The 20,517-nt window shown below is 37.6% G+C and overlaps 1 protein-coding gene across 8 annotated transcripts in view; it reads left to right on the top strand.

Annotated features, from left to right (window-relative positions):
- Positions 1 to 20,517, top strand: part of STIL (STIL centriolar assembly protein) — a 58,850-nt gene that overhangs the window by 11,615 nt on the left and 26,718 nt on the right. For 6 of the 8 annotated variants that reach the window (XM_012434883.2, XM_012434881.3, XM_012434882.2 and 3 more), the window contains 9 exons: positions 1,324 to 1,436; positions 1,938 to 2,125; positions 3,564 to 3,811; positions 7,338 to 7,421; positions 9,336 to 9,422; positions 13,685 to 13,835; positions 15,598 to 15,707; positions 18,131 to 18,245; positions 19,383 to 20,348. In XM_012434883.2, the coding sequence (XP_012290306.1) occupies positions 1,324 to 1,436; positions 1,938 to 2,125; positions 3,564 to 3,811; positions 7,338 to 7,421; positions 9,336 to 9,422; positions 13,685 to 13,835; positions 15,598 to 15,707; positions 18,131 to 18,245; positions 19,383 to 20,348 (2,062 nt within the window). Of the gene's footprint in view, positions 1 to 1,323; positions 1,437 to 1,937; positions 2,126 to 3,563; positions 3,812 to 7,337; positions 7,422 to 9,335; positions 9,423 to 13,684; positions 13,836 to 15,597; positions 15,708 to 18,130; positions 18,246 to 19,382; positions 20,349 to 20,517 lie in introns of those variants that run through there. The other 2 variants (XM_021673310.2, XM_021673311.2) reach the window with 2 other exon arrangements.

The following is a 20,517-nucleotide window of genomic DNA, read 5'->3' as shown; positions in this document are numbered from 1 at the left end:
GCAATTGTCACAGCCTAGAATAGAAAGTGTTCCATAAATGCCATCTATTATATATATCATAAGGACTTAGAGCAATGTGGCAGTATTCAGATCAAGAGGAAAGAATGAAACAAGGTGTTTTGAAGAAATAGCTTGTAGTATTTGATGATTGACTGAATAGAGTAACTGAAGGAAAGATACAAGTCAAAGTATTTAGGTTCAAAACTATTTGGCAGAGAAGGGTGGTACCATTGACAAAAATAGAGAGAGTCTTATGGAATTTCAACTAAATAATTGTTAGACCTGTTTTTATTTTTTTTTATTGTTGTCTTTTTGTACATTTTGAGTAATTTCCTTTGTTTTTCAAGTCTGTTTATTTTCTCTTTAGCTATGCTTAGCTGCCATCTCACCTATTTGTTTAGGTTTTTCAAATGTGGCAGTATACCATATATATGAAAGGATACTTATAGTATATATGCATAGTTAATAGAATAATAATACACATTTGTGTACCTGTCCCCAATTATAACTCATTGAATTTTTACAAATTATATTTTTTATTTCTGTAAGTTCTGTGTGGCTTTTTTACTCAAATTTGCCTGGTCTTTTTTTCATAGTATCTTATTCCTTGCTCATATTTTGGTTTTACTCTTACATTTTTAAAAACATTTAAATCATGCTATATTTTGTATTCAATACAATAGTTTCCCCACTTTAGACATGGTTTGACTTTCCATGGTTTCAGTTACCCACAGTACAGTACAATACAGTATTTTGAGAGAGACTACCTTCATATAACCTTTATTACAGTGTTCTATTAAAATTATTCTATTTTATTATTATTGTTGTTAATCACTTACTATGCCTAATTTATAAATTAAGCTTTATCATAGATATGTATGTATAGGAAAAAACATAGTAAACATAGGATTTGTTACTATCAGCGGTTTCAGACATCCATTGGGGGTGTGGAACATGCCTCCCAGAGATAAGGGGGCACTACTGTAATGCTAATATCTGAAGCCCATACACAGTATGTAAACAAATAGATGTGACTGTTTTCAATCAAAATTTGCTTACCAAAACAGGAGACCTACCTGCTGAATTCATAAAGCTAACAAAATGCCTGGAGAACAACTATAGTTTCAATATCTGTTTATTGCCATTCTAGTTTCTAGATTGCCATCCCTATCCCCTGCCTTTGACCATGGGATTTTCTGACAATGATCTTTTTGTACATTTTTAAAAATGTGTGTTATAATTTAGACAGCATTTTATGGCAGGAGGGTTTTTTTTAAAAAATATGAGTTCCACCATATTCATAAAAGACTTGTTATTTTTCAGAAATCCAAAGCTTGTGGTGACTAAAAAGACCATCCAACTTGCTTATCGTCATGCTAAGCAGAATAAAAAAAATTCATCATGCTTTTTACTTGGTTCTCTGACAGTAGATGAAGGTAATACACTTATAAAAATTGACCAGTGCTCACTCCTGTAATCCCAGCACGTTGGGAGGCTTAGATGGGAGGCTGAGGTAGAAGGCTGGCTTGAATCTAGGAGTTCAAGACCAGCTTGCATAACATAAGGAGACTCCATTGACACAAGAAAACATATTTTAAAAGTTACTTGTATGACTGCAATTGAATTTATTGGTTTGGCCAACTATTTATTGTATTTGCTTTGTGCTAATTTTCTTTGTTGTGTACCAAGGATATGAAGATGAGTGAAACTATCAATTACAGACTTTACTATCTGGTCACATGGAAGAATATATAAGCAAATAAAAGTTTTGTATACTATTCTAAGAGTTTAGTATACAGTAAGATTTTAGTTTAGTACTTAAAAGTTTAGTAATACTATTGGTATGAACAAAGTACTTTCCTAAATGTAGCCTTGCTTGGTTGATTTTGCATTTTTAATTAGTATGCTATATCATGGCTGTTATTTTTGTTCTACAGATGAAGAAGGTGTGACATTGACAGTAGATCGCTTTGATCCTGGTCGAGAAGTACCTGAATGCTTAGAAATAACCCCTACTGCTTCTCTTCCTGGGGACTTTTTGATTCCATGCAAAGTTCACACTCAAGAACTTTGTTCAAGAGAAATGATAGTTCACAGTGCAGATGACTTTAGTTCAGCTTTAAAGGTGAGATTCATTGATAACTTGATTATTCTTAATTCAACACAAGAATCAAACTATGTTGAGTATGCTGTATTTTAGTAAACCCATATTTAAGAATTATTAATAATAATTTGATTGGATTATTGTGGGCCTAAAATCCAACTAAATGTGTTTCTGAGGGCAAAAATTCTAGGTAAGTGATTTGAGTGGCATTTCAGAAGAAGCAGTGTAATCAAGATAAGAAAATTCAAGATATACTTAAGGTAATGTTTAGGGTATACATTTTTGCTGAATTTGTGGGTAGTCAGACTGGAGTATTAGTTTGCTCAGATTATAGAGAGCCCTGGCCAAGCACGGTGGCCCATGTCTGTAATCCCAACACTTTGGGAGACTGAGGCAGGTGAATCACTTGAGCCCAGGAGGTTGAGAATGCAATGAGCTGTGATCACACCACTGCACTCCAGCCTTGGTGGGAGCAAGACTCTGTCTCAAGAAAAAAGAGCCTTGTCTGCCAGACTAAGGAATTTGAACTTTGTCATGTGGACTATGTAGTAATTGAAGGTTCCTAGAAAAAGGAAATACTGTGAAATCAGAAATCGTTAACCTGATAGGCTGAGCTGACTGAAATTACAGAGAGTAGCCATTGTAGTAGTTGGGTGGGTATGTATTACAAAGGGATTGATTAACCTATAGTACAATGGTAGCAGTGAAACTAGGAATGACATAGTGGACACGAGCAAATACAGAGGGAGAACTAACTTCACAATTTGTGGTAACAAGAAAGGAATCAAAGAGGAATGGACTTTAGATTCTCTGAGACTGAATCAGAATTATTTTATGAGGCCAGGTGTTGTGGTTCACACCTGTAATCCTGGCACTTTGGGAAGCCAAGGCGGGTTGATCACTGAGGTCAAGACTTCAAGACCAGCCTGGCCAACATGGTGAAACCCCGTCTCTAGTAAAAGTACAAAAAATTAGCTGGGTATGGTGGCACACACCTGTAATCGCAGCTGCTCAGGAGACGGAGGCAGGAGGATTGCCTGAACCTGGGAAGCGGAGGTTGCATTGAGCTGAGATCCCACCACTGCACTCCAGCCTGGGCAAGAAAGCAAGACTCTATCTCAAAAAAAACCAAAAAGATTTATTTTATTGCCGTTTTTTCCCCATGTAGTAAATATTTATTGGGGATGACTACCCAATAAGACTTAAGTGCTGCTAGGATATTTACAATGGGAATGTGTAGTGGAGCTTGGGACAGTAAATCTTACTTTCTTTGATATAATTATTCACATAATCTTTTGGTCACATAGAGTAAATGAGAACTGAAATGTTGTAAATCAGAACTCATTTAATTTTATTAGTGTAAGATATTATATATATATATGTACCAGTATAAAATAAACTTTAGAGATATGGACACATTTCAAAGTTTTTAAATAATTATTTAATGTTGATTTCTCAGGCTCTACAGTGCCATATATGTAGCAAAGATTCCTTGGACTGTGGTAAGCTGCTTTCCCTAAGAGCTCATATCACTTCCAGGGAGAATTTGGACACTGTGGATTTTGACTTGCATTGGGCAGCAGTAACTCTAGCAAATAACTTTAAATGCACACCTGTGAAGCCCATCCCCATTATTCCAACAGCTCTGGCAAGAAATTTGAGCAGTAATCTGAATATTTCTCAAATTCAAGGGACTTATAAATATGGGTAAGTAAAAGATACATTAATCTAAATTTTAGTTGGATTAGTATATTTTCAGAATGTCCATGTAATATGAAATAATTGTGCAGTTTATATGCCAGAGATACAGTGGCTTGGTCAATAACTAAGGAAAGTAAAAAATGAAGTTGTTTATTTTTGTTGAATGTAAAGCTTTTTTTAAGTTGTGCCACCACCTACAAAAAATTGGTAGTAGGGCCTGGCACACTGGGTCACAACCTGTAATCCCAGTACTTTGGGAGGCCCAGGTGGGTGAATTACCTGAGGTCAGAAGTTGAAGATCAGTCTGGCCAACATGATGAAACCCCTTCTCTACTAAAAGTACAAAAATTAGCTGAGCGTGGTGGCGCACAGCTGTAGTCCCAGCTACTCATGAGGCTGAGGTCGGAATATCGCTTGAACCTGGGAGGTGGAGGTTGCCGTGAGCCAAGATCCCACCGCTGCACTCCAGCCTGGGCAAAAGAAACTCCATTTAAAAAAAAAAAAAAAAGACAAAATTGAGTGGGCATAATGTATAATGTCTGGAGAACTCAGTTCTTTTTTGAGATGGTGTCTTGCTCTGTCACTGTAGTGCCGTGGTGTGATCTCAGTTCACTGCAACCTCCACCTCCCGGGTTCAGGCAATCCTCCTGCCTCAGCCTCCCAAGTAGCTGGGATTACAGGTGCATGCCACCACACCTGGCTAATTATTGCATTTTTTTTTCTTTTTCTTCTTCTTTTTTTTTTTTGTTTCTGTCTTCAATGTTTCCAGCTGATAATTTTTGTATTTTTAGTAGAGATGGGGTTTCACCATGTTGGCCAGGTTGGTCTTGAACTCCTGACTTCAAGTGTTTCGCCTGCCTTGGCCTTCCAAAGTGCTGACTTTACAGGCATGAACTACTGTGCCCCATCTTGAAGACCTCAGTTCTTAAAAAAAAAAAAAAAATTGTAATCTGTCATGAGAGTAAAAAAAAAGGTGGTGGTAAAAATTATATTAAAATTGGTTGATTATTATTTCAAAATGTAAGGAGAAATTATGTTCTTTATTGTATATTCTATGTTGTTCTTCGTATTTTATTTAGGTTTTAGGTCATTTTTTTCTTAACTATAATCTGACTAATTATGAACCCAAGGGAAGCTAGTTAATTTATTTATAGTATGCAGTTTTAACTGTGAATCATGAGCATTGCAGATAGAGAAAGGAGATAATTAAATAAAAAGTTACAGTACTCTTGCTTACCGAATTGCCAACTACTTGAGGGTGGTGGAGTTTCCTCACAGAGCTGAATTAGAATTCGCTCCAGTTTTTAATCCCCACTCTTAGTTTTTTATAAAATATAAGCCAAAATGCCTGCTTTCTAATCCTCATCAGGACTGCTTCCCTGAATCTTCATCTTTTTTTTTTTTAATCTATTGTCTACAAAACTAGGTTAGACAGTGTAAGCACTCTCTGCTTTAAAGTTTGACCAGAGGCCACTCCAAGTATTACACTTCTGGCTTCCTTTCCCAGTGACTCCACCCTACTTCCTGTTAGGCCTTTAGATTTAAAAATGTTTGCCAAAATACACTCAGTTCCAAGCCTTATTCTCTAAAAATACCTCTTCAGAACCACATTCTCCCCAGAGTGGTGCTTTCTGATTGGAGTGGCCCAAAGGAAAAATTGTTGGCATATTCCAAAATCATGGAATGGTCAAAAGTGAACAAAAAATGTTTGAGTTAAATGAAACATTTAATTCTCTTGAAGTAATAAAGTGCTTCTCAAGGAGGACATGGGATATTTTGTTTAAATTAACAAATTAATTTGTTTTCCTTAGTACCCATGCCCATTTACTTGTGTAGCATAAATTTACCTTTCTTGGAATTATCCATCTGTGACTGCTGGGCATGTTAGTAATAACCAGGATGTTCAGTATTCTGTTCAATCACCTATTCCCCTTGCCCCTTCCAATCTAGAATCATCTGTCAAATTTGTGGCATTTGCTATGCTAGGTGCAATGGCACATACCTGTATTCCCAGCTGCTTGGGAGGCTGAGGCAGGAGGATGGCTTGAGCTTCGGATTTTGAGGCTGTAGTGAGCACTGTGAATAGCCACTGCTCTCCAGCTAGGACAACATAGTGACACACCATCATTAAAAAAAGTTGACATTTGCTCTTTATACACCCTAATATTTACTAGGGCGCATTATGAAATAGGTATTATGTTAGACATTGGAAATAAATAGATTAAAAATTATGCTTACCATCCATTGAATATGTTGACATCTAAACATGGTGTTTTATAATGGAGGTTTATATACAGTGCTGGGAAAGTAGTAGGGGGGATGTCCAACTTGCCTGGGGAAATCATGGAAAGCCTGAACTAATTCTTTTAAGGAGTAGGAATTTATCAGATGGGCAAGACGTGAGGGAGAACTTTCAAAGTAGACGTGTCATTGTTGATACGTAAATCTTATGCCAACTCAGGCTTAGTATTCTTGTCACAAGACCTGACAAATGTATTGTCTTTGTGTTTTAGTGTTATTATAGCAATACAATATATCATCAGTGGTACTTCCAAGGCTTTATATCACTAATGGCATTGTTTTTGTTTTTGAGACAGTCTTACTCTGTCCCAGGCTGTAGTGCAGTGGCGCAATCTTGGCTTACTGCAACCTCCGCTTCCTAGGTTCAAATGATTTTTCTGCCTCAGCCTCTTGAGTAGCTGGGATTACAGGAATGCACAATGATGTCCGGCTAGTTTTATTTTTGTATTTTCAGTAGAGACTGGGTTTTGCCATGTTGGCCAGGTTGGTCTCAAACTCCTGACCTCAAGTGATCCACCTGCCTAGGCCTCTGAAAGTGCTGGGGTTACAGGTGTCAGTCACCATGCCTGGCTCACTACTGGTGTTGTTCTTAAAGACATAACAATAAAATTAACAATTCTACTTTTTTTTTTGTATTCTAACTTACTGTTAATAATAAATATAATAAATATAGTATAATGTCCTTTTAGGGAAGAGTGAGCTTTTGGGTTGTATCATGATGTTTCCAAAGTCCTTTGACAGTGGTTGGAGGAATATGGTACATGGAAGGTTGATTATACCTCTCCTAATTCAGCCTCCTTCTATTAGAAGTCACATCTGTTGTAGTCTTGTCAAATCACTTGGATGCATGAACATTTTCCAGTAATAGGGAATTCAATTCTGCTAAGGAAACCTCTTGGTTCTGAAATTGCCTGCCTTAATGTTAACACTTTTGATTAAAGTAAATTGTAAATAAAGTTATAGAGCAAAACTTTAAAAAGGTATGTAATCTTCAGTGTCCATTTTAGTGTATAAATGGAAGTTTTAAGGTATTAAATCTCTTTAATCTCTTCCTCCTACCAGAGTCTTTTTTACTGAGTCAAATACTTTGAACTGTTTCTTTTGTGTGTGTGAGACAAATGTTCATTTGAATTATCTCCCCTGTCTAAAGTATGCTTCAATGTTTAGATTATGCCTTTTAGGTAAAAAGTACATACTTTCAGTTATTTTCACATGAATGTCTTCTATTTAGATATCTTACCATGGATGAAACACGAAAATTGTTACTTTTGTTGGAATCTGATCCCAAGGTTTATTCTTTACCATTAGTGGGAATGTAAGTATTACATTATTTATGAAAGCCTTATCAGCCAAATGTTCAAATGTATATGGTAAGCATGTGTCTCACTTGTACTGTGCATATTTAGATCATTTTATAAAGCCACAAAGGCAAGTGGTTGTCAGGTTTTCTTTTTTCTTTTTTTTTTTTTTTTGAGACGGAGTCTTGCTCTGTCTCCAGGCTGGAGTGCAGTGGCACAGTCTCAGTTCACTGCATCCTCCGCCTCCCAGGTTCAAGCAATTCTCCTGCCTCAGCCTCCCAAGTAGCTAGGACTACTGGCAAGCACCATTATGCTCAGATAATGTTTGTATTTTTAGTAGAAACAGGATTTCACCATATTGGCCAGGATGGTCTTGATTGCCTGACCTTGTGATCCACCTGCCTCTGCCTCCCAAAGTGCTAGCACTACAGGTGTGAGCCACTGTGCCTGGCCAAGTTTTCTTATTTTACTAGTAGAATCAGCTAAAACAAGATTTTGCCCAATCTCTTTTTTTTTTTTTTTTTTGAGATGGAGTCTCCCTCTGTTGCCCAGACTGGAGTGCAGTGGCAAGATATCGGCTCACTACAACCTCTGTCCCCTGAGTTCAAGTGATTCTCGTGCCTCAGCCTCCCAAGTAGCTGGGATTACAGGCATGCACTACCATGTCTAGCTAATTTTTGTGTTTTTAGTAGAGATGGGGTTTTACCATGTTGGCCAGGCTGGTCTCAAACTCCTGGCCTCAAACATCCACTCACCTCAGCCTCCCAAAGTGTTGGGATTACAGGCGTGAGCCATTGTGCTCAGCCAGATTTTGCTCAATCTGAGGAAGAACTCCAATATATAAAAGTTGAATTCTATGGCTGGGCATGGCGGCTCACGCCTGTAATCCCAGCACTTTGGGAGGCCGAGGCAGGCGGATCACCTGAGGTCAGGAGTTCGAGACCAGCCTGGCTAACATGGTAAACCCCATTTCTACTAAAAATACAAAAAATTAGCTGGGTGTGGTGATGCGCATATGTAATCCCAGCTACTCGGGAGGCCAAGGCAGGAAAATTGCTTGAACCTGGGAGGCGGAGGTTGCAGTAAGCCGAGATCGTGCCATTGCATTCCAGCCTGGGTGACAGAGCCAGTCTCTGTCTCAAAAAAAAAAAAAAAAAATTCAAATATTCATACACAGAAAAATAAAGTATATGATTTACTATAAAATGACCAGTATAGAAAGTGAACACTTAGTATTTGTAAGAAAGATATGATAGGGAGCATTTTCCTAGAGAAGACAAACTTAAGCTAGAGCTTTAATTATTTGGATAGTAGAAGGGAAGATTGATGGAGAAGGGAACCCATGTAAGGGAATGGCACGTGCAAAGTGAATGAGAATGCACAAATGTTCTCTAGACCATGAAATCTACTTACAGTTTGCTGTAGTATAGGCAGTGGGTTGTTGATGCTTAAGTAAATATTAAGAGCCTTCTGTGTTTTTTGACTACCTATATATGTTATAGTATTTAATCCTCAGCAACTCTGTGAAGTAGTTTTAGGCTGCAAACTAGTCTGTACTATTTCAGCCCATTCTTTACAGTCCAAGCTAATTCCTTCTAGTATACTGCTTTCATCTCTGTTAACCCTTTTCTTTGCCACACCTCGGGTAGAAGAGGACAGAGATGCACGTGCTTGCTCTCTTTCTTTCTCCCTAGATATATATCTATATGTCTGTCTCTATATATTTAGATATAGTTATGTGGATATAGATGTGTGTATATTTTTCCTCTTAATTATCAGCATGGTGTGGTGTTTTTAGATTTCTTATTAGTAAGGCTCCTTAATGTATGACTGATAAAAGCCATACATCTACCTTATTATCTTAGGAAGAATGTAAAGTATGCTATATATGTAAATGACTGTGGTTTTTAATTTCAATCTTTTTCTTTTAGTTGGCTGTCTGGAATTATACATATCTATAGTCCTCAGGTATGGGCTTGCTGTTTGCGATACATTTTCAATTCTTCTGTTCAAGAAAGGCAAGTGATATTTTATTCTGTAGTACTTTATTTTGATCTTTTCCCCCATTCATAGTTTATGGTCTCATTTAAAATTCATGTAATGCCTTAACCTTTTACAATACTTATAATAAACACGTACATTAAGAAAAAACAAACCTTAAATTAAATGAGAATAAAACGAGATTTAAAAAATGAGGTTGCAGTATACCTGGAAACACCAAGGAATTCACTTGCCTAATCACAGAACACAAACCTTTTAGGGGTGAAAAAAAAATAAACGTAGAGATTATCTCCTATAGCATCCTGTTTTATAATTAAGGAGATTAACTTTTAGTGAAATGACTGCAAATGAGTTTGTATTTGTTACCTTACTGGTGTTTTATTAAGTTACACAGTGTTACTACTAATACACCAAGAAATATTTGAGACAAGATTTTTAATTTCCTGGCACTGAAGCCTAAGCATTGGAATTAATAGTTAGGGAGACTTTACTTTTAACTTCAACTTATTTAATTTTAGTTTGTACACAATGCCAATATTTGTCTCTTACATTTTTTGTCTATTAAATGAGAAGGTCTATTTTTATCTACCTTGGGTGGCTATAAAAGACTTCAAAAAAAAAAAACTATATTGAAAAGCCAGTACAAGTACATGGTAATAAATTGATGTACATAAATATATACAATAAAAGTACATCTCTCTTCCACCCCATTTCCTAGACCCTGTTCTTAGAGGCAATCAGTACAAAGTGGTATCTTGTGCTTCCTTCCTGAAATACTCAGTACATAGACAAGTATCACCTTTTCCTGGCCTATAAAAATTGAACCACAAGTGGGAACACAGCATCTTTCCTTTTCTTTTTTTTTTTTTTTTCCTTGAAACAGAGTCTCACTCTGTCCCCCAGGCTGGCATGCAGTGGTGTGATCTCAGCTCACTGCAACCTCTGCTTCCTGGGTTCAAGCGATTCTCCTGCCTTAGCCTCCTGAATAGCTGGGACTACATGCATGCGCCACCATGCCCAGCTAATTTTTGTGTTTTTTAGTAGAGATGGGGTTTCACTATATTGGACAGGCTGGTCTTGAACTCCTTACCTCATGATCCGTCCTCCTCAGCCTCCCAAGGTGCTGGGATTACAGGTGTCAGCCACTGTGCCCGGCCCAGCATCCTTTCTTTTCTGTATGTTGCTTTTTTCTATATGAATTATACCTTGGAGATCATTACATGTTGGCATATACAGATTTAATGTATATATTTTACAACTGAAGAGTATATAATATTGCATTTTTAAAACTGGCTCTTTAGTCTTGCAGATAGTGGTAGACTGAACATTTTATGTATACATCTTTGTGTGCATATGCTAGTGTATTTGTAGGATAAATTTCTAAAAGCATTTTTTTTTTCTTGGCCAAAGAGTATGTAATTTTAAATTTGGTAGATATTGCCAAATTGCCCTTCAAAAAGACTGCACCAATTTATAATTTTTCCAGCAATACATAAGAGTGCCTTTTTTCTCTACCTGCACTAACACTGTGGAAGAAATATTTATTCAGCACCTAATATCTATTATGTTCACAATATTGGGGATGAGAGTAAACAAAATAAAGGTCTCCAGACCAGGCATGGTGTCTCACATCTGTAACTGCAGCACTTTGGGAGGCTGAGATAGGATTGCTTGAGGTCAGGTGTTCCAGACCAGCCTGGGTACCATAGCAAGACTTTGTCTCTACAAAAAAAAGAAAACAAAGTTAGCCGGGTATAGTGACACATGTCTGTAGTCCCAGCTATTCAGGAGGCTGATACGGGAAGATCACTCGAACCCAAGAGTTCAGGCTGCAGTGAGCCATGATTGTGCCACTGCACTCCAGCCTGGACAACACAGTGAGACCCTGCTAAAAAAAATAAAATAGGCTGGGAATGGTGACTCACACCTGTAATCCCAACACTTTGGGAGGCTGAGGTGGGCGAATTACTTAAGGCCAGGAATTAGAGACCAGCTTGGCCAACGTGGCGAAACCCCATCTCTACTAAAAATGCAAAATTAGCCAGGCGTTGGGGAGCACACCTGTAATCCCAGCTACTTGGGAGCCTGAGGCAGGAGAATTACTTGAATCTGGGAGGCAGAGGTTATAGTGAGCTGAGATTGCACCACTACACTCCAGCCTGGGCGACAAAAAAATAAAAGTCCTGCAGAGATAGGCAATAAACAGAATAAGTAAAATAAATAGGATGTTAAAAGGGGTAAGTACTGTGGCAAAAAATAAAGCCAGAGATGAGGATGCTGTGTGTCTGAATGATAGTGGCAGGTAAAGAGTTGCAATTTAAATAGGTGATCAGGGAGGCAAAGACTTGAGGTGAGAGTAAGCCATGTGACTGTCTGGGGCACTGTCCTAGGCAAAGGATGTGTTAAGTATAAGGGCCCTGGGTGAAAGATCACCTTACATCTTCAGGGAACAGCAAAGAGGTCACTGTAGCTAGAGAGGAGTGAAGGAAGAGGCGAGTAGCAGGAGATGAGCTCGAGAGGTAAGTGGAGGGCTGTTAAACTTTTGACCTTTGCTAATCTGATAGATGAAAAATAATATTTTCCAGTGTTTTATAACATCATCTTCTAGGAACTGCGTAGTCATGTCTTTGGCCATTTTTCTCTTAAGTTGTGCACCTTTTCATATTGCTTTGTAAGAGCTAGTTTGTACTAGCAAGCTCTCTTTCTATGTATAATATGCCTGTAATCCCAGCTACTTGGGAGGCTGAGGCAGGAGAATTGCTTAAACCCAGTAGGTGGAGGTTGCAGTAAGCTGAGATCACGCCATTGCACTTCAGCCTGGGTAACAAGAGCAAAGCTCCGTCTCAAAAGAAAAAAAATATAGGGAGAAATATATATTTGTAATATATAGCAGAAATTTCCCCTCCATATTGTCATTTAAGTTTTAACAGTATTTTTCCCGGCCGGGCATGGTGGCTCACGCCTGTAATCCCAGCACTCTGGGAGGCTGGGGTGGGTGGATCACCAGGTCAGGAGTTCGAGATTAGTCCAGCCAATGTATTGAAACCCTGTCTCTACTAAAAATGCAAAAATTAGCCAGGCGTGGTGGCGCGCGCCTGTAATCCCAGCTACTTGGGAGACTGAGGCTGGAGAATCGCTTGAACCTGGGAGGTGGAGGTTGCAGTGAGCCGAGATCGCGCCACTTCACTCCAGCCTGGGCAACAGAGCGAGACCCTGTCTCAAAAAAAAAAAAGTATTTTTCCCAAACAGACTTACTGTTTTTTTGGTCATATTTATTAATATTTTTTTCCTATCATGCTTAGAAAAGATTCACCCATTCCAAGTGTATTTACTGAAGCAAAACAATTACTTGTATTTTCTTCAGATGCTTTTGGAGTTCTACTTTTTACATTTTATTTTAACTTTTCAAGATAATTAGTTATATTTAGATGGCAGAAATTAAATGTTAGTTTTAGATTCTTTGCTATGATTTAGTAAAGTTTTATTATCAATTACTGATGCTGCTTTAAGTTCATATCAACAGTAAAATCCTCAGTAAAATTAATTTTGAATTGCTCTCTTATTTTTTTTTTTCTTTTTTAGACAGAGTCTCGCTCTGTCATCCAGGCTGGAGTGCAGTGGGGCGCGATTTCGGCTCACTGCAACCTCCCCCTTCCGGGTTCAAGCTATTCTCCCTGTTTCAGCCTCCAGAGTAGCTGGGATTACAGGCGCCCACCACCTCACCCGGCTAATTTTTGTATTTTTAGTAGAGATAGGGTTTCACCATGTGGCCAGGGTGGTCTGGAACTCCTGACTTCCGGTGATCTGCCTACCTCGACTCCCAAAGTGCTGGGATTACAGGCGTGAGTCACTGTGCCCGGCCCCGACCTAATTTTAAAATAATGCAGTCAGGACCAAGAAAAGTCCCGTTGCCCAGGCTGGAGTGCAGTGATGTGTTCATGGCTCACTGCATCCTCAAACTCTTGGGTTTAATTCTCCTACCTCTGTCTCCCTATTAACTGGGACTACAGGTGTGAGCCACCAGGCCCAACTAAGAAAATTTTTTTTTTTTTTTTTGTAGAGAAGAGGGTCTCGCTATGTTGACCAGGCTGGTCTTAAGCTCCTGGCCTCAAGCAATCCTCCCACCCTTGGCCTCCCTAAGTGGTGGGCCCCAGTTTTTGAACAAATATTGGACCTTTTAGTCTATTTTGTTAACTAGATTGGGAGACTCACATGAAGTTATTTGAGTGTAATCATGTTATTTTCATTAAATTTTAATTAAATGGCATTTTTTGTGCAGGGTTTTTTCAGAATCTGGAAATTTCATCATAGTTCTCTATTCTCTGACACATAAGGAGCCTGAGTTTTATGAATGCTTCCCTTGTGATGGCAAGATACCTGACTTTCGGTTTCAGTTGCTAACCAATAAGGAAACATTACATCTTTTCAAAGTAAGTGATTTGATTATCTAGTACATTATCGACTGTTTAGGGTTTTGCACATTGGCAGTTTAAACCCAACAACTTTTACCTTTTAAAATAGTAATCCAAACTATTATGCTTTGTTTACTTATAAATAATCTTATTAAATACTAACTTTATTCATTTGTGGTTAAATTTTTTTAGTAAATCTTAGATTATGTTTTCAACCAAATTATAATGACAACCAGAGGTTACCCACAGAATAACTTGGCCATGTTTTTCTAAAATCTTTGAAGAATATGTTAGTTGTTCATATGTTCTATCATTTTATACTTTTGAAGGTTAACTTTGTGGGATCTCAATACTTTTCTTTGTCCTGACTGTCTTTTTTTTTTTTTTGCAACAGAGTCTCACTCTGTCACCTAGGCTGGAGTGCAGTAGTGTGATCTTGGCTTACCGCAACCTTCACCTCCTAGGTTCAAGTGATTCTCCTACCTGAGCTTCCTGAGGTAGCTGGGATACAGGCACCTACCTCCATGCCCAGCTAATTTTTTTTTTTTTGTATTTGCAGTAGAGACAGAGTTTCACCATGTTGCCCACACTAGTCTCGAACTCCTGACCTTAGGTGATCCACCTGCCTTGGCCTCCCAAAGTGCTGGGATTATAGGCGTGAGCCACCACACCTGACTGTGACTGTATTATTTTAAAAATGTGTGGAAATAACAACTGGTTTTTTATACTTAAAGTATATTATTTATGTTATATATCTGAAGAATCAGAATAGATTGTTACTATATCATCTAATAAAATACCTAGAAACACAACTAGATGATGATTATAGAAAAAGTAGATCTTTAGTCCAGACATGGTGGCTTACACCTGTAAATCCAGCACTTTGGGTGGCCGAGGCAGGTGGATCACCTGATGTCAGGAGTTTGAAACCAGCCTGGCCAACATGGTGAAACCTGTCTCTACAAAAGATACAAAAATTAGCCCGGCATGGTGGCAGACGCCTGTAATCCTAGCTACTCGGGAGGCTGAGGCAGGAGAATTGCTTGAACCCAGGAGGCGGAGGTTGCGATGAGTGAGCCGAGATTGCCATTGCACTCCAGCCTGGGCAACAAGAGCAAAGCTCTGTCTCAAAAAGAAAAGAAAAAGTAGATCTTTGAAACTAGATGTCATTATATGAAAATATTCAAAGGCTGTTTTTCAGTAAAATTATTGGTTATTTTAGATCTCAGACCAATAATAAAAGTACATTCTTTTTTATATTAGAAAAATATTGAATACCTCTAAATAACCATGTGTTTCCACTCAGATCTTATTTAGTACCTTCTTCGAGATTATGTAAAGGTTATAAATTTGTATATTTTATATAAATATATTTTATATTATATATTTCATATTATATAATATACATAATATATTTTATATATATATATAAATATATTTATATATAATTACATGTATTTTAATTATAAATATAATCTTAACTGAGATCTAATATTTTATTTCTGTTTTAGAGACATATCATTTACTGTTTTATTCTTTAGATGGTATTCTCAGTTCATAGTTATATTCACTGAATTTGTGATTATAATACCGGTGATTAACTTTTCTCTTTCACTTATGTAGCAGGGAACTGGACAGTTTATAAAAGAGGGCTACAGTTACAGAAATCAGAAGTTTGCCACTCCCCCATCTAGTGTTTCAGAGCTACTTTTCAACTAAATAGAATTCTTTGGTGTTTTTATTTAAATCAGATCTCAAAATATGACCTGCTTCATTTCAGAATGTTGAACCTCCTGACAAAAATCCAATCCATTGTGAATTGAGCGCTGAAAGCCAAACTGCAGAAACAGAGTTTTTCAGTAAGGCTTCCAAGAATTTTTCAATTAAGAGGTAAAAGATCTTTTTATTATTATGTGTATTTTTTTTAATTACATTTATTAGTTTTTGGTGAGTAATTAAAATAACTCTAAGTTATTTATTTATTTTTTTTTTTGAGATGGAGTCTCTCTCTGTTGCCCAGGCTGGAGTGCAGTGGCACAATCTCAGCTCATTGCAACCTCTGCCTCCTGGGTTCAAGCAATTCTCCTGCCTCAGTCTCCCGAGTAGCTGGGACTACAGGCGTGCACCACCACGTCCAGCTAATTTTTTAGTATTTTTAGTAGAGACGGAGTTTCATCATGTTGGCCAGGCTGGTCTCGATCTCCTCACCTCATGATCTGCCTGCGTTGGCCTCCCAAAGTGCAGGGATTACAGGCGTGAGCCACCGCGCCCTGCCAGAGTGTAAGTTATTTCTGATGAAACAGTTTTTAAATCTTATGTACCATAGGTGTCTTTGCTTTAAATGCATTCCTTCATATTCACTAGGAAGTTGGATAGTAATTTTAATGAAATGGCAATTCTGATATGGTTTTCATTTGGGTTGATGTATTATATAGGAGAAACACTAAAGTATTTGTCAAGAAGTTGTCTTGCTTAGAAAAGAATCTGCTTCTTGTTTTGTTTAGTGCTTTCTATTTGTTCTTTCTTTCATTATAAGTTTCTTATTTTAATTTTTAAATTAGATATGGGGTCTCGCTATATTGGCCAGGCTGTTCTCAAGCTCCTAAGCCTCAACTGATCATTCTGCCTTGCGTTTGAATCAGGAGTTCGAGATCAGCCTGGCCAACATGGTGAAACCCCCTATCTACTATAAATACAAAAATTAGCTGTGCATGGTGGCAGGCCCCTGTAATCCCAACTACTCGGGAGACTGAGGCAGGAGAATCGCTTGAACCCAGGAGGTGGAGGTTGCAGTGAGCCGAGATCACACCATTGCACTCCAGCCTAGGGGACAAGAACAAGACTTTGTTTTAAAAAAAAAAATCTGTTTTAGGCCCCTATTTATTCTACTGGAGTATAGACACCAAATATTAGTTAATTCAAGGTTTCTTTATTCCCTTTTCTCTGGGGTTATATGTAATGTAGCAGGGACTAATGGTGTGTCAGTATTGGTGATATGGGGTGACATGATTCTCATCCATCTGTGCTACAATCTGCTGAGGTGTTTTCATTTGCATCTGGTCTTTGTCAGATTTGTACAGGTTCCTGCTGCAACCTTTGACCCTATTCAGGCCACTGACTCTCTTGTTTCCTGTCCATGCTGTACTGAGCACTTTAGAATACATTGTATATCTTAAATTGTCTTGGGTGTCAGAGGAAAAGTTTGTGGTACTGTTGGAGACTCATTTCTGCCTAAACATCATGCAGACATTCTGATTGCTTCATTGTGATACCTTGTACAGGAACAACTCTGTGAGGGTCTGTCTCTTCAGACTATCAAGGTTTAAGGCAAAAGGTCTCTTCTGCTGTTTGATTTTCTTTCTTTTTTTTTTTTTTTGAGACAGGGTTTCACCAGGTTGGCTAGGCTGGTCTCGAACTCCTGACCTCTGGTGATCCACCTGTCTCGGCCTCCCAAAGTGCTGGGATTATAGGCGTGAGCCACCGCACCCAGCCTGCTGTTTGATTTTCAAATCTGCCTTGGAGTTTCTGTTGTTATCCCTGCTAGGGAGGATTCAACTTGCATGAAATAGAATGCAGGATGCTTTTTTAGGGATCCCATTAATTTTGAGCGCTGTTAGCTTCATTCTGGCTTTTATTTTTGCACATACTATAGAGACTTTGTCTAGTATAGGATGTGAAAAAGCCTGCTGCATATAGTATTCCATATCTTTAGTCTTAAACACTAATTTCAGCTTTTAAAACTCTGTACCAGCACTGAGAAATTTTCTGTTTCTCCGGGGCATGCCATCTGTGATACAATGACTATACCTGACTAAATGGGAGGGTAGTACCTTGATTTCTCAAAGTATTTTCCCATCACAGATATAAGTACATAGGAAAATATAATTCCTTATTTGGCTTTCCTTCTTAATACAGAGGGTTTGTAATACAGTGTGTTAAATATACTAAGTATATGCCTTTAATGCCAGATTATAAATTTTTTGACAGTAAGTACTATGTCTCATTTATTTCTGTATTCATCAGAATGATCAACTAGAGGGTGCCCAATGACTGTTGATTTGTTGTAACACTAACAATACAAGGTTAAACTTGCCATGATCAGGCAAGTAGGGTAGTTTATTAAGGCTGACTAGGACAGCTTCCCTGGTCAACTAACCCTGGCCTGCAAAATAAAATAATTTATGGTTGTCAGATACTAAGTTAAATGATCTGAGTACTACTGCAACTTATTAAAGGACTTCATTCAATTTCTAGAAGAAAGAACAAACACTGAATTACCAAAGGCTTTTCTGGTCTCCCCTTCTATTCTTTAGGTCTTCCCAAAAGTTATCTCCTGGAAAAATGCCAATAAATGATCACGACTCTGGTGTTGAAGATGAAGATTTTTCTCCAAGACCAATTCCTAGTCCTCATCCAGTGAGTCAGAAGGTATCACTGATTTTAAAATGCATTCACTTTTGTGGTTAGAGACCTAAGTCTCATCATATTAAAACACTAGATAATGCTACCTGAAACCTAAGTATCATTCTTAGATATATCTAGCTATTTATATCTCTATCGATATATCTATATATAGAGATATAAGTATCTCACAGTTACATATAATTATTCATATTATATGTAATATATACATGTGTGTAATATATATGTAATAAGCATGTATGATTATTATTCCTAGAGTAAAGTGAGGCATAGATTTGTTAAATTATCTACCCAGATCATACAATTAGTTAGTAGTAAAGTTGGGATTCTAATTCAGGAGGTTTGGTTTTAGAATCTGATGCTAATAACCATATAGACTCAACATTATATGCCATCACTAGAGCTTGACACTGGTTTTTATCACTATATTCTGAGAAAACATTCTACTTGCTTTCAGAGGTTAATTGCTAAAATTCTTGTCACAATTTTTGGATTGCTACCAACCTGTTGGTTATTTTAGAATTGTTGTTTAATTGGTATAATTACTTATTTTAGGAGAAAAAGGAATGGGAAGGATTTTTTAAAGTTAATATCAAATTATAACCAAATTCATCACAGCGAGTATTTTGTTTACTCTTTTTTGCTTTCCAACTCTTAGTTAATAACAATAGAAGGAATAAGAGTGAGTGACTTCTTAGTGGAGAAATATTTATTGGAAGATTTTACTATTAAAGGTACATAAACATTTGTTACTAGGTCTGTGAAAACATTCTGCCTGTGATAATTTTTATTTTTTGCAGAAAGAGGATTTAAAAAGTTGTATAAAACAGTTTTTCATATTGTGTTTTGTGATCTTAGCAGTGTTAGTGTTTTAATAAAAAGAGTTCCATTATTAAATAAGTTTGGGAAGTGTTTAGTTATATTCTTTTAGGGCAAGGACCTTGTTTATTTTGCTTAAAATTGTATTCCTAGGGCTTAGCACATAAAACATACCTGGAAAATATTTGCTGATGGTCTACATAAAGAATGAACACTTGTTAATATGTAATTAGATATGATCTGTGAAATACTGGTCTGAGGAAAATAAAGGATACATTTTCTCCTAAAAAAATACTTTTTTTCCTGTTTCTTTCTTATTTGTAGATTTCTAAGATCCAACCATCAGTTCCTGAACTTTCACTTGTATTGGATAGCAATTTCATAGAATCAAACCCTTTGCCTGCTCCATTGGAAATGGTGAATAATGAAAATTCTCCTTTGATTAACCACTCTGAACACTTGAAGCCATTGCAACCCCAGCTTTATGATGAGAAACACAGTCCAGAAGTTGAAGCTGGAGAACCTTCCTTGAGAGGAATACCAAATCAGTTAAACCAGGATACGGCTCTTTTGAGACACTGCAAAGTAAGACAGCCACCTGCCTGTAAGAAAGTGAACCCGCATACCAGGAACAGTGTTAAACCATCTTCTCATAATGGGCCATCTCCTGATATATTTGAAAAGCTCCAAGCAGTTGCTGCTGGAAATGTACAAAACAAAGAATATCCTATAAGACCCTCCACACTTAATTCTAGGCAGTCTTCTCTTGCCCCACAGTCCCAACCACATAATTTTGTTTTTTTACCCCATAATTCAGGAAGGCCAATGGAACTTCAGATACCTACTCCCCCACCGCCATCTTACTGTTCCACAAACGTTTGCAGGTGTTGTCAACATCATAGTCATATTCAATGTAGTTCACTAAATTCTTGGCAAGGAGCAAATACAGTTGGATCCATTCAAGATGTCCAGTCTGAAGCTCTTCAAAAGCATTCATTATTTCACCCAAGTGGATGTCCAGCTCTCTACTGTAATGCATTCTGTTCTTCAAGTAGTCCTATAGCCTTGAGACCTCAGGGAGGTATGGACGGTTGTTCTCCCCACAGCAATATAGAACCATCACCTGTGGCAAGACTACCTTCACATATGGACTCATGTAACCCACAGCCTTGCACAGTGTGTGTGCACACACCCAAGACTGAGTCAGATAATGGAATGATGGGACTATCTCCAGATGCATATCGGTTCCTCACAGAACAAGACAGACAGCTGAGACTACTTCAGGCACAGGTTTGCTTGGTGCTTTCCTAGTTCTATTAAATTCTTGGTATTAATTATGATTTCTTAAAAACTGGTACCTCTCCTCAGTAGTTATGTTTTTTAGAATAGAATTGTAGAATGTCAGAATTAGAAGAGACCTTGGAACTGAATTCTAGGCCCTCTTTTTTTCTTTTGAGCC

This window comes from Aotus nancymaae, unplaced genomic scaffold, assembly GCF_030222135.1.
Source record: "Aotus nancymaae isolate 86718 unplaced genomic scaffold, 86718_ANA_hifiasm-v0.15.2.pri h1tg000007l, whole genome shotgun sequence".
Classification (NCBI taxonomy): Eukaryota; Metazoa; Chordata; class Mammalia; order Primates; family Aotidae; genus Aotus; species Aotus nancymaae.
This window is presented reverse-complemented; position numbering and strand designations above follow the sequence as displayed.